The sequence below is a fragment of the Canis lupus genome, chromosome 5 (genome assembly GCF_011100685.1).
Source record: "Canis lupus familiaris isolate Mischka breed German Shepherd chromosome 5, alternate assembly UU_Cfam_GSD_1.0, whole genome shotgun sequence".
NCBI classification, from domain to species: Eukaryota; Metazoa; Chordata; class Mammalia; order Carnivora; family Canidae; genus Canis; species Canis lupus.
This window is the reverse complement of record NC_049226.1, coordinates 69,617,912-69,634,767: the sequence shown is the minus strand read 5'-3', so window position 1 is coordinate 69,634,767 and position 16,856 is coordinate 69,617,912. Positions and strand designations below refer to the sequence as shown.

Here is a 16,856-nt window from a genome sequence, read left to right as displayed (position 1 = left end):
TACATTTTTCCAAAGAAGACATGTAGATGGCCAATAGACACAAGAAAATATGCTCAGTATCACTGATCATCAGGGAAATGCAAATCAAAGTTGCAATGAGATATCACCTCATATATCATTTCTGTCAGAATGGCTGAAATAAAAAACATAAGAAACAACAGGTGTTGGCAAGGATGTGGAGAAAGGGGAACCCTCTTGCATTGTTGGTGGGAAGGCTAACTGGTGCAGCCACTCTGGAAAACAATATGGAGATTCCTCAAAAAGTTAAAATGGAACTACCCTGTAATCTACAATTGCACTACTAGGTATTTACCCAATGAATACAATAATACTAATTCAAAGGGATACATGCACCCCGATTTTTATAGCGGCATTATCTATAATAGCCAAGTTATGGAAATAGCCCAAGTGCCCAATCACTGATGAATGGATAAAGATGTGGTTTATATATACACATTGGAATATTAACTATAAGAAACAAATGAAATCCTTCCATTTGCAATGACATGGATAGAGCTAAAGAGTGCTATGCTAAATGAAATAAGTCAGAGAAAGACAAATACCATGTGATCTCACTTGTATGTAGAACTTAAGAAACAAAACAAATGAGTAAAGAGGAATAAAAGAGAGGGAGAGATAGGCAAACCAAGAAGCAGACTCTTAACTATAGAGAACAAGCTGAGGGTTACCTGGGGGAAGTAGGTGGGTGGATGGGGTAAATAGGTGATGGGGATTAAGGACTGCATTTGTGTGAAGAGCATTGAGCATTGTATGGAAGTGTTGAATCACTACATTACACACCTGAAACTAATACTACACTGTATGTTAACTAACTGGAATTTATTATTTATTTATTTATTTATTTATTTATTTATTTATTTGAGAGAAAGAGAGAGGGAGAGAGAGCACAAGCAGAGGGTAGGGGCAGGGAGAGAGGGAGAAACAGACTCTCCACTGAGCAGGGAGCCCAACACGGGGCTCAATCCTAGGCCCTGTGATCATGACCTGAAACAAAGGCAGATGCTTTGCTGAGTGAGCCACACAGGTGCCCCTGGAATTTAATTGAAAATTAAAAAAGAAAAAAAAAAGCTTAATGATCATTTCTCCCAGAATCCATCTTCCTCTTCCAGCTTTCAACGTTCAGAAATCATTGTTTACTGAGTATTGCTTCAGATTATAGATGATAATGTCTTTGGGAGATGAGACTGTGTCTTCTCTATTAACAATAGCATTGTTTACATTTTTTTCAATGTTTATAAATCAGAAGCTAATTCAATACACATTCCCTGAAGACCCATTTTGCAGGGTTTTTGTTTGTTTGCTCATCTTGGACATTTATATTTATTTCCAAGTGTTGGGTTACCACTGCTGCACTCCTACCTGTCTTCATCTCTAAGCCTTCCTCATTGCTTCTGAAACATTCCATGGGAACATAGAAAGAGACTGATTGGTCATCCACCTAGAGTTCTAGGGAAGAGATTGAGTCAAAACTAAAGACCCTTTAGATCCATGATGCTGTCTTGCTAAATTTGATGGTGGTCAAGGTTATAATTAGATCTTCAAACTCCTAGCCAATTAAAAAATGTGCCCATATGACTTGCATATTCTCACTCTTTGGGTGATGTATTAGTATCAGTATTTACCTGAAAAGCTGTAATTTATGGCTTCAAATGTTTCTAATGTGCTGGTGCATTCTTAAATACAGTTTTATTATGATGTAAAGCCAAAATATCGATTAAAAGAACACATCCAACTTTATAATAAAATATAGGGAAGTTATACAGACATTTGCTTTCTAAGCAACTTTTAGAGGACACATCTCTTCAGTAAAGTGAGAAATACATGTTGATAATCCCTCATCTTGGATACTTTCTGATAATGATGAGCATACTCATTGGTTGACTTTCTCTCGTGCTAGAAATAAGTTGTTATATTGAACTATGATTTGTTTACTTGTAATTTCTACCCTGTGATGCTTATTTGGCCTTTTAATACAACAAAAAAATGGAGTGTGTATCCTTCAACAGGGCAACCCTCCAAATGGTTGTGTGGCCCAATCTTCTAGACACCGAATACCATGAAAGCAGATAATCTACCTTATTCATCTTTATGTTGGCATTTATCCCTTACTGCCTACTATCCTGCACATTGTAAGTGAAAAAATTATTTTAATGGGTTGCTAGATGAATATGGTGAGATTTAGATTAATAGAATTTCCCAGTTGTAAGAGACATCATCCAACAGCAGAATCTCTTCCACACTATTCTTGCTGAATAGTCATTTAAGTTATACTTTAGTGAATCTAGTGACAAGCAAATTATATCATCCAGAAAGAACTAGAGCTTCCAAATGGTAACCTGAATTTTTTCAGGCTTTTCTAGTATTTGGACAATAATGAGTTCATGCAAATACTAATATTTGTACTACACATTCTTGTAGCCCCCACCTGCGCAATTGTAAAAGCACAATGGACCCACCTCCACTGGCCATCATTGAAATTATTTCTGAAAGATGGCACGCAAACTCCCAAATTATTCTCCCATGACCCCATCTTCTAGCTTCTTTGTTTGTTAACATATCTGAAAAGCTCTTAATGGAAGTGTCTCTTTCCTGCTCTTTGTGAGAAGGCTATTTCTTAAATCCATCTCTAGGATCCCCAAAGTCATAGACCCCCAAGATCTGGAAGACCCAAAGCTGCTTTAGCCTTCTTTGTACCAGAGCAAAGTTAGGTATATTGCATTCAGAAATGGGGCCACCATTCACCATAGCAGTTTGTGAGGAACTGGGCTAACAATGCTTGAGATTACTTAAATTGCCTACAGTTTGTGAATCTTTAAGTTTGTGTGTGTGTGTGTGTGTGTATACATATATGTATATGTACGTACATATTCTTTTTCTGAGCCACAACCCCGTGGAGCTGGACTAGGAAACCAGTATTGGGTTCTCTCTGTCTTCCTTCTGTTTCTTCATTTCTCTAAGTGCTCACATAGAAGTTGCCCTGCTTATAGGTCCCTTCCTTCCTATGTAGATCTGCCCATGCAGTTGAGAGGTACTTGGGAAATCACAGGTCTGGTTGCATCAGACACAATCATGATCTGAATTACAATTAAGACTCAGCCAGGACACACTGCCACATGTCCCCAGACAACTCCAACTGCAATACCAAAAATCTTGAACATTATAGTGGAGCAAATCTCTTTTCTCATTAACATCCTATATGCAGAAATAGGGAGGGAGGCATGTTTGCACATAATTACTAGATAATTCAAAAACTAAAGGCTATGTAAGAGACGTGTGCTAGTACTATGAAATCTCTGAGAGGGGATCTCTGTAAATCTGAGACTCGGTGATTCTCAAAGCTTCTGAGTCTCTGATTAATATCATGCTGATTGGGTAACTTTCAGTTGGCTTCCTCAAATCTTCACATGAGTTTGGGCCATCATTCTCAGTTTTTTTTTTTGTTTTTTTTTTTTTTCATTCTCAGTTTTGTTTGGAGAATTTCAAATTTGCTTAGCTGTCAAGTTGTAGTTCTATTTATTCATTCATTCAATGAACAGGATTAAGTGTATATTGTGTCAGGCACTATGCCATATAAAATAATTCCAATTTGAAATATAAATTCATAGTGATTATAAGTACCATGCAATAGAAAATGCACAGTATTATTCTTTCAGAAAACAATCTGCCATGTTTTAAAGAATCTGTAACAAGGGGAAAATGTAATACCCTGACAGAAAAGACTAGTTTGTGAATGAGCAACTCAGTTTTTAATGGTAGGCATAGAAAATCTCCTGAAAGCAGATGTGGGCTCTGTCTTGTTCCAAGAGGAAGCCCTTAAGGGTTTACATGGCAAAAATAGGTTTCTGCAGAAGATCACTTGACAAGATCATTCATTATGATATCTTTGCCTGACATGATAGAATTGAAACTCTATTTTATCAAAGGTGGAATTGAAACATAAGATGGTTTTAAGACTATGCATCCTGTACCTATCAAACCTACAAAGGCTTTGGAGATGAAATCTATTCCTGAAATAATCAGTCATGGTTGGGAACATACCCACAACCGTACTGAATCTCTGTTGACATCAGTGCTGACTCCAGACCAAACATGGAATACAGGATACAGTTCAGTGCACTCAGGGATCAGAAGGATAGAATGAATGAAGGCTGAAGGAGGTGCCTATTGTATCATTCAGGGATCTGGCCCAATGTGGGTAGGACTAAACATATGTTAATGAAAGTTTGATTGGCTAGAATATTTGAGAAATGAAGGTATTCAGGGGAAACCACAGGAAATGTTTTCTGTTTCTCTCAGTTGGGCAAGTCCATAGAGCCTCTGGACTAAGCCTTATGAGTTCATTTAAAGGAAGTCGGTACATGCAGATGCCAGTGGGATACTGAGGGATGTGAAAAGCAATTAGTCTTGCTCTGTATCCTGGGGAGAGTCCACCTGATGTCTCTGAATTAAGTGCTACTTCAGTTGTCAGAAAGACATGGCTTTTCAAGTCCCAGCAAGGACTAGCAAATCAACCAATATGCAGGCCCTTCTTGCTAAAAGAACAATTGGATTCTGTTTTACTAACTAGGCCAGAAGTACTGGGATATCTGGGATAGCTTAAGGGAGAGTAAACAATTTACATTCTGCTGCACAGAGTCATTGCCTGGTCTCAGTGGTGTGCTGGAGCCAGCAAGTACTTGTATTCCTGAGAGCTGGTTGTTAAGTTTCTAGAGAGTCTGCGAGCCAATTGAAGGCACATTGGTAACTGAAATCAGCCATGTTTAGAATATTTACACCATAGACATTGGCAAATGCTATGAATCAGGATTTTTCCTTTACGATCATAGTGCTGAAACAATGCTACTTTCTTCAATGTCTGAGTAGAGATTGCTAGAAATAGATTATCTGTAGATCCAACCATATCTACCCATGGGAGAGATGCAGTTCCTAGGAAGACTAATTCAGAGTTCACAGGCTCCCTGATCCACATACATCCTTACCCAAGTGTACAAGGAGTCTGACCACAAACTTAGAGGCTACTTGTGTACAAACCAATTTTCAAGTCCCTACAAATGTATGTAGGTATGTATGTATTTAGGACCATTTGCCTAGCTAAGATGTGAGTGTATGGATCATAGACTGACCCCAAAACACTAACAAGAGTAGCACAAATTCCATATTTTAGTATGTACCTATCTACATGAGCAGGGCTGATCTATATTTTGTGGAAAAATTTAAATCCATTTGCATTTTCATATTTCCTGAGATCATAATACAGCTTAATTTGCTCACTCACACATTTCAAGATGGTAAGAAATCTATGCCTTTTGGATTTTCATCCTTAAGAACCACATTCAAAAGACAGAAAGAGAAAAAGCAAAAAATCAAGGTCAGGAAGATTAAGCCCCTTAATTCACATGCCAAACTTCCCATTTCAATTGTGGTTTTGTCTCCCAGCTAAAGTTTGTCTTTTTGTGACATTTGCATTAAGCCCAGAGGACATTTTGAGTGGAAACATGCTGAAAGCATAATTGAAACGCTGAGTGGTGCCATTTGTCTAATTTGCATTTTTCCCCCAGGTGGGGAGTTTTCAGTCCCCATTTCTTCTCCTGGGGTGTTCAAAGATTATCTCAAAGAATGATGTTGTGCAATTGATTCCAATAAATCCCCATGTACAGTATATTATATGTATATATATTTTTCCTTCTAGAAGCTATTTTAAATGCCATAGTGATAAACTATGTACGGAAGTCCTTTGTAGGTTCATAATAGTACAGATACTTTATTTTCTCCCTCAGATAGAAATTTTGAATATTTGTCCACAAGCTTAATTGTTTATTTGAATTTTTCCTTTCAATTATCCTCATGGTGTCATCGCAAGCTATTTAGGAAGATGTCACTATAGAAACAAACATTTTAAAAAAAATAGGTAGACATAAACTACTCAATTTCATCCTTAATATGTTCTTTGAACTCTGTGCCCCCAAACATGGACTGACTCAATCTCTATTAAAAACTTTGAGAAGCACTAATATTTTGGTTGTGTCAGCAAAGTTAATTATACGAGACAATGATGAAGGGCTGATGTTTAATGGGGAATCTAAGGTGAGATTATGATCGGTGGGGAAGTAAGAGTCTGTTTTTCCAGGAGGAAGAAGTAAAATAAGAGTGTGGTGAATTGTTTCTCTTTTGATTAAACATTCCTCATATACTTCAGATCTGCCATTTAGATATGACCAAAGCTGTTGTCGTCGGCAAGGTCTAGAGTTGTGCTTTTCCTAAGGTGTGCATCTTTCATAGGCTTGCATTATTTATGTTAGACATATTCTTTGAAATATCAGAAGGCCTCCTAGATTATATCAAATAATCATATGAAATTCTATCATATCCCTTTTACATTATAAACCTGAGTAGGGTGGAACCAGGTGTGAATTTATCTAAATAAGCCATATGCAGAGAGGAGTGTAGCCCAAGCCAGCATTTCAGAAGGATGGAATTCACATCACTCTGAGGCCTTTAGTGCCTACGGGGATAAATATATATTTTTATTTGACTCTTTAGATTTAAGTTAACATTATGAAGAAATACAAGGACATCTGGCTCATCTAATATGTATTATAAATGTTATTAAATAATTTTGTGAGAATAAATAATGTGAGACAAATAAAAGAAAAATATTAAGTGAATAATAGATCAGCTATGAAAATACGGTGAAAATGTGAGGCTGGATGCAGTGTTTGAAGGAGGGAATACATTTGCCCAGACAGACTAGCATGAACTGTGTGGTCTTACCCTCATTCAACCTCACTAAGTTTCAGTTTCTAGAGAGGAAACAAATTACCTACCTCAAATTGGTCATGTGCAGATTTACTGCGATCATGAATGTAGAGTCCTCAGTGCAGTGTTGTGTTTTTAGGAAAAATAATACTTTAGATTGGTGGAAAGTTATCTGTACAAATTATCCATTTAAAGAACATTTAGTGAACTCTGTTGAGTAGACTATGGGTGGAGCACTGTAATTTCATTTCTTTGATGTCATTTTTTTCCTTCACAACCTTTCATGTAAGACAGGTAGGGCTTTGCCAAGAAAAGTTAGAAGGATTCAAAGATGGGCAAGGCTAGATCAGAATCATCTGCCTCACTTCCTTGGCCCCAGCAGAGGTGACTCTGTTACCATCTCCATGGTAACCACACTGGGCCCAGCAGGCCAGAGTATGGGTACCTGACTAGAAAGAGATTAAATGACCCAGGATGCAGGTGAAAAATTAGCTGGAAGGAGGAAGCTATGTAGGAAAAGGGAAAAAGTAGCTTCCTTAATGCCCTCAATTACAGGAGTAATGATGGTAATAATTCTTATTCGTGGAGCACCGTCCTAAGTGCTTTATGCATGTAGGTATATATGATCCTGTTGAATGTTCACCATAAAAATTACAGTTCCTGTGAGGGAGGAACTATTCTTTGTCCCACTTTACAGATGAAGACATTGAGGTGCAGCGGGGATGAGTGATCTGCCCAAAGTCACAGAGCTGCTATGCATGAGCCAGGTTTAGAAAAGGTCTTAGAAACCTATCATTAAAACTGCCCTTTCTTAGGGCACGGGAATAGCAGTTCCTGGCATGCTAGGTCCTCAACCTCCTGTCTCTGCCAAGGATGGCTGGGAAATGTGGAAACTTGGCACCTTGACAAGCAGTCCATTGTCTGAGGTCCTGGTTCGTGGCCCTTAGCTGCATTAGATTCATCTAGGGAGCTTTAAAGAGATACTAGTGTCCAGACCCCAGCCCAGCCCAGTTATATCAGAATCTTGGTTGGGAGTTAAACAGGTATTGCTGTGTTTTAAAATGCTCTCCAGGTGATTCTCATATCCTTGAAAAAGAACCACAGTCTAAATCTGCTCCTGAATTGGTAAAAGTGTCTAAAACAGAGACCCAATTTTGTAATCCTTAGCTATTTGATAGAGCAAGCTGGGAAGAAAGCTAGATTGTATTGGGTGCCCACAATGTGCCAAATGCTGAATGTAGATGTAATCTCTCAATATGCCCTTATCTGAGACCTCAGAGAAATCCAGAGGGATCAGTGAGTGGCCTTCAGGGGTCAGGATGGGGCAACTGCCCTATTCCCTCTTATGTGTCAATTCCCAGGAAATGGATGTACTTAGAGCTTGAACTCTAGAGGCAGACAGATGGGGGACAAGTTCCTCCTTTCTCTGGGTGTATGAACTCCAGCAAGTTAGTCAATCTCAGAGGCTTAGTGTGTTTTCCTGTAAAATGGAAAATGATGTTTATAGAGTATGCATTTTCAGTGGGGCCATATTGCCTCCAAGGGGGTGGCATGAGGGAGGGGCAAAACATTGGACTTTGTGTATGTATATAAAGTACAGAGGTACATAAGTACACAATTATGTAGTATATCTGTGCCATTAAAAATTTCATAATAGGGGCACCTGGGCAGCTCACTTGGTTAAGCATCCAACTCATGATTTCAGTTCAGATTGTGAGATCAACCCCTGGTTGGGCTCTGCACAAAATGTAGAGCCTGTTTGAGATTCTCTCCCTCTGCCTCTGCCCCTCCTCCTGCTCAATCTCTCTCTTTCTCTCTCTCTCTCAAAAGGAAAAAAGAATAGCAATTTCTTTAAAAACCAATTTCATGACACTAGTGGCAATTAGGCAAAATCCTGAAGGGTACACGGTGAAAAAAAAAAGTTGAAAAAATGCTACTGTTGGTTAGAATTTCTGGAGACAAAAAGGAGAGACTAAATATAGAGTCCTTGGCACAGAGCCTGGCACTCAGAAGCCACTCAATAAATGGTAGATGTTGTTACTGTTATCTGTCAAAACATTCATTCATTTAGCATGTGCACACTCATCCCAGCTTTGGGACTATGCACAGCATTACTGGGATTAGAAAGAAAGATAAAGTATCATCTTTGATTTCACGAAAGAGCTAAGTCAAAGCTAGGCATGGGAGGCCAAGTGATCCCATAAATGGATGCATGCTGGGTCTGGGGAACTAAAGAAATAGCATGGACATTCATTTCCTACCCATCTCCAGTAATGGGCTCAACCAAGACAAGAGTTGACTAGGGACCTTCTTTCCCAATTCCTGTCCTTGCTTGCAGTGGCTTCTGCTCCCATCATTTAAGAGATACCATGCCCCCAATCCACCACCACTAGAGTATCATTTTGCCTCTGGAGAGCAACTGAATTAAGTGTAATCATTATTGTTGGTCTCCTATTCATTGCTGGAGATATAAAGATGAATAAAAAAATAAGACTCAATTTCTGTTGTTGATTCTGATGAGTAAAATGGATACCTAAAATGCACATATTGATATAACATGAAGTAAAACATTCTGTGTGCAGGAAATTCTGGGAACGCAAAGAGGGTATTTGGGCAAACCGCAGAGCTGACTCGTAGAATGACTAAGAGTTAATGGGGTGAAGAAGGTTAGAAGTAACTTCTGCACTGAGGGAGCAATACGAGCCAAGTGGTGGGAGAATAATAGTAGTTGTAGGCTGGTTCAGGGGTGGGTGATGTGTGAGTCATGAAGTGAGGGCAGAGGCCAGAGGGGAGGCCAATGGACAGCTTAGCCATTGAAAATCTTGAGTGCTGGTATCATCTGCAATGGGGAGCTGTAGTTATATGAGACTCAGGTAGAGGCAAATTGGTTCTATAGTTGTGATGGGAGAATCCAAGGCTTTCTTCAAGGAATAAGTCTATATGGCCTTCTAGACCCCACATTTCCAGCTTGTCTCCACTCTCTCTTCCTCACTTTCTGCCTCGCTTTCTGTGTCCATCTCACTGGCTTATTTGCAATTCTCTGAATGCCACTGCACCTTTGCACATGTTGTGGTTCTTTCTGCCTAGAATAGGTCCCTGTTACTTATAAGAATATTGAATTAATGTCTATCTCTCTGGTTACACTTCAACCCAGCAACTGTGTCCATCTTTGCTCAACATTATAAACCCAGCATCTAGCATAACAGGTTCCTAGCAAATATTTGTGGAAGGAAGAAAGGAAGGAAAGGAAGAGAAAGGTGGAACTAGAACCCCACAAACTTTCATATGCCTTCCATTACCCCCAGTCCTCCCTAGCTCAGTCTGTCTTCTTGGGTCCTCCCCAAGGGCCAGGGCCAGAGCCAGTCAGCATCCTGGCAATCCAGCAAGCCCTGTCATTTGAGCAATGTACCTCCAGTGGATGAATGCTAATTGATAATAATGAAACAACTTACTTGTCTCTCCTTCATAGTTCACCTCCAAAAACTGAAACTGAGCATGCCCGATTAGTTTTGGCTACCAAGATGGTCAGAGGAAGTAAGAACTACAGACTCCCAAAAGTCCACTTGTGCATCTGCACCAAGATGCCCCTAGAGCTGATTCAGCAGCCAGAAAAAGTGCTGGAGACCCTGCTGCAGAGGAGCCTCAAGTGGGCACCATGCAGTGTGCATCAGGGCTGAGCAGGAAGGAGTACAGGAGTAGGACTGAACTGGGTGCTCATGTCCTGAAATTCAGGTTCTGATGGGATTTTAAGAGGGCTGTATTTTTTATGGGGCTTTGTCTTTACTGAAACATGTAGTTGTGAAAGGTAAATGAACCAGGGCTCAAATGCTCATTTTGTCATTTACAAACTGTGGTGGTTTGGGGGGAGGGACTGCCTCCTTTGTTCTCCAAGCCTCAGTTACCTGATCTATAAACTGGGGTCAAGGGGATCCCTGGATGGCTCAGCGGTTTAGCACCTGACATTGATTCAGGGCATGATCCTCAAGTCCCGGGATCGAGTTCCGTATCAGGCTCCCTGCATGGAACCTGCTTCTCCCTCTGCCTGTGTCTCTGCCTCTCTCTCTCTCTTTTTCTCTCTCTCATGAATAAATAAAATCTTTTAAAAAATAAAATAAAATAAACTGGAGTCAAAAAGTACCTCATTCGTTGTGCAGATTAAATAAGATACTGCATGTAAAATGCTTAACACTTAGCCTCACGTGCGGAAAATGTTCAATTCACATTAGCTATTATCATTATCAGCTAATATGGTTATTATCACCATAAGAAATATCTTCCAGAACAGAAAAATCAGCTTAGTTCATCAAATATTTATATGGCTTTAACAGCATACTCAGACCAAGGTAGATGTTGTCACCAAAGACAGGCAAGAAAGTTCCTAGGAGCAATATTTTGAGATCCCAAACCTAGAAATAGCCCCGATGCCCATCAAGAGTAGAATAGATCAATTCAGTATAGCCCCATACTAGAATACCACATAGTGGTTAGGATTCACTGCTGTGACTCACAGCCACATGGATGAATCTCACAAACATAATTCTGAGTAGAAGAATCCAGACCCAAAAGAGCACACATTGGATGATCCCATTCATATGAAGCGCAAATGCAGGTGGAACAGATCTATGGTATTAGAAGTCATCATAGTGCAGCCTTCAAGGAGGAGGCTGGGGGTTGTGACTGGGAGGGAGGAGAAGGGGAGGATTGGTAGTATTTTGTGTCTGGGCCAAGCACTGGGTAAACAGGCGTGCCCACTTCATGAAAATACATCAAGTCGTACGTTCTGATATGTGCTTTTCTGTATCTATGTTATGCTTCAGTTAAAGGTTTAGTAAACAAACAAGCCTGTTTCGCAGAGAGCTAAGAAAACAAAAGTGGGGTGAGGAAAGCAAGCAAGCAATACAATTCTGCGCTTGCCCACGAGAACAGCTGCTTTTCCTATTCTTTCCCATACATGACTTAGCCACTCAACTACAGGAATTTTGTTCACGTCCATCCTGCCACTGTGTTAATCTGGGCCAGGCATCACTCGTACAAGAGTGGAGTCACCGGTTGTCTTGGCCTCTCTTCTCTCCAAACCACTCTCTATAACCCAGAGCTGCTATCTTAAAAGATCCTGTTTGTCTCTGTGTTCTTGGTGCTTAGCACCTGCCTGGAACATGGGAGGTGATCAAGGAAAGGTCTAGATCGAATGAAGCTCCCAGCAGAGGGCTACAAGGGGGTGCTGTGGGACAAGCACATTGTATATCTGGGTGGGGAGCCAGCCACAAGCCACATTTCACGGTCAGAGATTTCTCCAGGGCTAAGCTGCCCAACCTACTCACACTCTTTCTGGTGTGTGTGTGTGTGTGTGTGTGTGTGTGTGTTGTTGTTGTTCCTCTCTTTCATTTTATTTTGTTTTGTTTGTTCCCCCAGTGACCTTCAGTGACTGCAAGGGAAACAACAAGCTACACTATGAGGTCTCAAGCCCGTACTTCAAGGTGAATGACGACGGCAGCTTAGTTGCCCTGAAAAACATAACTGCGGTGGGCAAGACTCTGTTTGTCCACGCTCGGACTCCCCATGCAGAAGACATGGCAGAGCTTGTAATTGTCGGTGGGAAGGACATCCAGGGCTCCTTGCAGGTAACACAGCCATTTGGGATAAACCGGGTCCACAGAGGAACACTGGTGTCTATATGTCTTATATGGAAAATAATTCTTCGGTTTATTATTGGCCAAGACTTTTGTTGTTGTTGCAAATGACAAAAACCCAACTCAGAAAATTTTTGGCAGGTTGGTGGTATGTGAGAATTTATCGGCTAATGCAGCAAATATTTTAGGGTGACTGTGCCTTCAGTGCCCAAATAGGACATCCACTTTGATCCTTACCCATTTTGTGGCTCCATTTTCCTTCTGTTGGCCGTATTCTTAGACAGTCACATCGCTCTCTGCCTTCCAGTGTGGAAGTCTCAGCAGCTCTACTTCCTTTTCCCAGCCTGAAGTCTACCTGAGAGAGCACCTCTTCCTGATAATGCCAACAAATGCTTGAAATCAAATCTCACCAACTCTCATTAGATTATCTGTCCCTCCTCAAACTGCTTGCTGTGTCCATTGGATAGTGATGCTCCAGTTGGCTAAGTCTGAGACTTTTGTCTTATCCTTAAGCCATAGTGGAGGGGAGTCCCACCTAAGACATATGGGCAGAGAGTGGATGATGGGTAGTTACTCAAAGTAAATTAGCATGCTGTCATCTGAGGATGGCAAGTGGTGATTGGGTAGACAAGATCACGGTGGCCACTAGAGTTGTATAACCATGGCATATGGCACTGCTCTTTTGCTATGCCCTGACAGCCATTCCTTTCCAGATGCACATGTAGGCTGATCCCTGCACCTGTGCACATGTTTACACACTTTATGAAGGCTACAAACTGCTGCTCTTTAGACTTCCTGATTGTGTCATTGAGAGACTTTTTGCTACAATGGATTCACCTACTCCTCCTTCATCAAGAGTTTAAAGACTCTGTGGTTTCTTGATAGAAAGGAAAGGCACATAAATGGAACTGGTGGGTATTAAGCTGAGTGAAATAAGTCAGAGAAAGACAATTACCATATGGTTTCACTCATATGCAAAATATAAGGAATAGTGAAAGGGACCATAAGGAAAGGGGGAAATCTGAGTGGCAAAAAATTAGAGAGGAAGACAAACCATGAAAGCCTTCTAACTCTGAGAAACAAACGAAGGGTCGCAGAGGGGAGGTGGGTAGGGGGGCGGGGTAACTGAGTGATGGGCACTAAGGAGGGCTTGTGATGAAATGAGCACTGGGTGTTTTACTATATGTTGGCAAATTGAATTTAAATACAATTTTTTAAAAAGAAAGGAAAGCCATACAGCAGACCCCGACAAAACACTAACCGTAATACTCATGTGTCTTCAGATTGGTGTGGCTAGCCTTTTCTCCTGCTCGATGGTCTGCTCTTACTCAATTTTTCAAAGCCTTGATTCTTGCTGCCTTTTTCCGTCTGCCACACTCCCCATAACCTTGCTTTATCTGCTAATTTTGTTCAGTGGTGGAGGGTGGGAGTGTGGAGCGAACACCAATTCTACGGCCGAGGAGGAGAGACAGTACAACTGGCAGTGTGAGTGTTACTTCCTTTCCAGTACTGTCTGCATGATCTTGAAAGAATCATAAAACTTCTTTATCTGCAGACGAGAAGGGTCAAACAGTCTGGGATGGCAAATAAGCGGCATGTGCATTGCCCCATTCTGTCACCATACTGGTGGCAGATATTGCTAATTATCCCTGGCTTGACCTGAGTATCTTTCCCAATGCAGTGCTTCTGGAAGCTACTATCCATTGATCATTCAGAGATGTTTCTGTGGGTGGAATATATATATTTGCCGTCCCTAGACCGGACAAACTCTGCAATTCCCCTTCATATCTATGAATCTGTGAGTTGAGGGTAGATAGCAAGCTAAAAAGGAATCCACAGTGTGCCACTGATACTTTCAAAGAAAATAGGATATTGATGAATACATCCAGTGTGGAAACCCACTGGCACCACAAAAGCAAGCTTTTCTCTTATTTAGCCATGGTCATTTTCACAGCATCTCACTAACTTGTGATATAAATGACTTGGTAAATACCGAAAGCAAAAACAATTGCTGGGATGTGCAGCACAAAGGGCTTCTTAGGAACAAGTAAATGGTACAGAGATTCACAAAAGGGGGTTTGCATGTGGGATGGGATGTATTTAGATGGACATTGTGCATCATGATTACTGGCTCACCGTTATTCCAGAAAAGACAATGTCATACTATTTAGCTTAAAGCCGAGCAGAAGGAATTCTGGGCACTTCTCAGGGCAGACTCTACCTTGACAGTCTCAGAGACCTGGGGTTCAATACGAAGAGCTTCAGTTGTGAAGAACTGGCCTCTTGAGTACCAGAAAAACACCCTCCCGGAGGCCAAGCCCCTCAGGGCCATTTCTCATTTGCCACCGTCTGAGTACATTGTCGACAAAGCCTGGCTGCAATTGCTGGTTTCTTTTAAACCATGGTGGAGGCTGCTGTGCCATTCAGTTTGCCAGACTCCAGCAGAATGGGGCATTCATCTCCTGCCTCCAGTAATTTTATGAGGTTTGAAAATAGGCCTCACAAAACTGCCCAGATGTGTCTGTAATAAAAATTAAAAAATTTAAAAATTTAAAAAGAAAAAAAGATAGGAAAACAAAATAGCTAGCCAAAGAATTCCTCCAAGAGGAACATACTCCTTTAGAGATATCCATTTGGTATTTTTGAGGCCCTACTATGTGCAGCCAAGCAGCCAGCTGCTAGAGAGGGGAAGCAATGAGCACCCAAGTCAGCATAGCTCCCGGGTGAGGAGGGAAAATGAATGAGTATGTTGAAAAGGCACCAAACAGGGCAGCAATGCCATTGGCTGCTCTGTGCTTTGAGAGAACAGATTGGGCAGAGGAAGCTGAGTTGGTACCATAGCCAGTGCTTTCAAGGCACTCTCCGTGGCCAGGTGCTGCTCTCATTGGCCACAAATGCTGACTCATTATATCTTCTCCACCTCCAATGAGGCATGTGCTACTGTCCTTGCTTTACAGATGGGGGAAACTGAGAACACAAAGAGCCGAGTGATTTATTATTTAGTGGGACTCTCCCAAGTGTGTGCATCTCAATGTGTGCTTTAGTGTCTGTTGTCTTTAACCCTCACAACATTCCTGTGGGGCTGCTGACTTCACCCTTTCTTCAGATGTGAGAATTTGGCCAAGATCCCCTCGTTTGAAATTGGCAGAAATGAGATTGAGATATGGCCTCTCCATCCAAACATCCACTCTCTTTCCTGCCCATGGGCCAAGAGATGAGGGCACAAGTCAGAGAAATACAGTAGCAATGGAAGAAACCAACAAATGGATGGTGTGATTTGAAGGAGGAAAGAGCTAGGATTTAGTGTTTGAGCGATTCTAAGCTGTAGAGGATGGAGGTGGTTTGGACCAGTGAGAAAAGAGGTGGTTGGCAAAGGTGCTAGTTTAGACAGGCTAGATATGAGACCAGAGACAGGCTAGATCTTAGGATAAACACTTAGGGAAGAACAGTACAGTGGTAGAGCTTTGGCTTTGGTGTTGAACTGAAGTGGGTTTAAGTTTCCATTCTACCACCTATGGTTATGTGACTTTGGGCAAGCCACCCAACTGCTTAAACCTCAACATCCTTATCTAGGAGATGGGGGTAAGAATAGTCTGCATCACAGAATCATTCTTTTGGGCACAGCACAGGACACCAGGTGACCCATCTCAACCATGGTACCATATTGGAACCTATAGAGAAAGGGTAGGTCCTGAGGGTTAAGTGACCTCACTGAGGCCAGGAGTCAGGTGTCAGAAAGTAGAGATTAAGGACAGGAGGAGAAAGTGAAGCCAAAGGAAGAAAGAGAAGTTGTGTTCAGCGAGGGCAGTGGGGTACTCAGGGTGTCCAAAATAGGATCAGTATCATGGTGGCTACGTTCATACCACTGTGTTTTAGAAGGAAAGACTCTCTCAGATGAATGTGGCCCCATTGAAGCCCACTCAGCAGCCATAACCAGAGCTCAGATCTTTAATAGCATGATGTGTCTCTCTTATTTTTACCTGCTGCCTACAACCTCATTTTACCCACAAAGTCTAAATCTGTGAAGTCTAATTTTTAAAAAAAATATTTTATTTATTTATTCATGAGAAACACACAGAGAGAGACAGAGACACAGGCAGAGGGAGAAGCAGGCTCCATGCAGGGAGCTCGACGTGGGACTCGATCTCGGGTCTCCAGGATCCCACCCTGGGCCGAAGGCAGGTGCTAAACTGCTGAGCCACCCAGGGATCCCCAAGTCTAATTGTTAATAGCTTAATTATAGGCTCTTGGGCTGTCTCTGGATTTTGAATGGGCTGTCCAGAAGCTAGGATCTGTCTATATGGGCATATACAATCCCTTTAGACTTGAGAGGGTAGAGGAGTAGCTCCTCTTGTGTTTTGACAGGGGAGGCATGATTAGTATGGAAGGGCTGAGACTTACTATGCTTGCAAGAGAGATTTCTACCCTATGGAAGATTATGAGGAACTC

General features: G+C 41.4%; 1 protein-coding gene across 3 annotated transcripts in view; it reads left to right on the top strand.

Moving 5' to 3' along the window:
• Positions 1-16,856, top strand: part of CDH13 (cadherin 13) — a 1,002,781-nt gene that overhangs the window by 357,129 nt on the left and 628,796 nt on the right. For all 3 annotated transcript variants that reach the window (XM_038538175.1, XM_038538176.1, XM_038538177.1), the window contains one exon: positions 12,190-12,398. In XM_038538175.1, the coding sequence (XP_038394103.1) occupies positions 12,190-12,398 (209 nt within the window). The remainder of the gene's footprint in view (positions 1-12,189; positions 12,399-16,856) is intronic.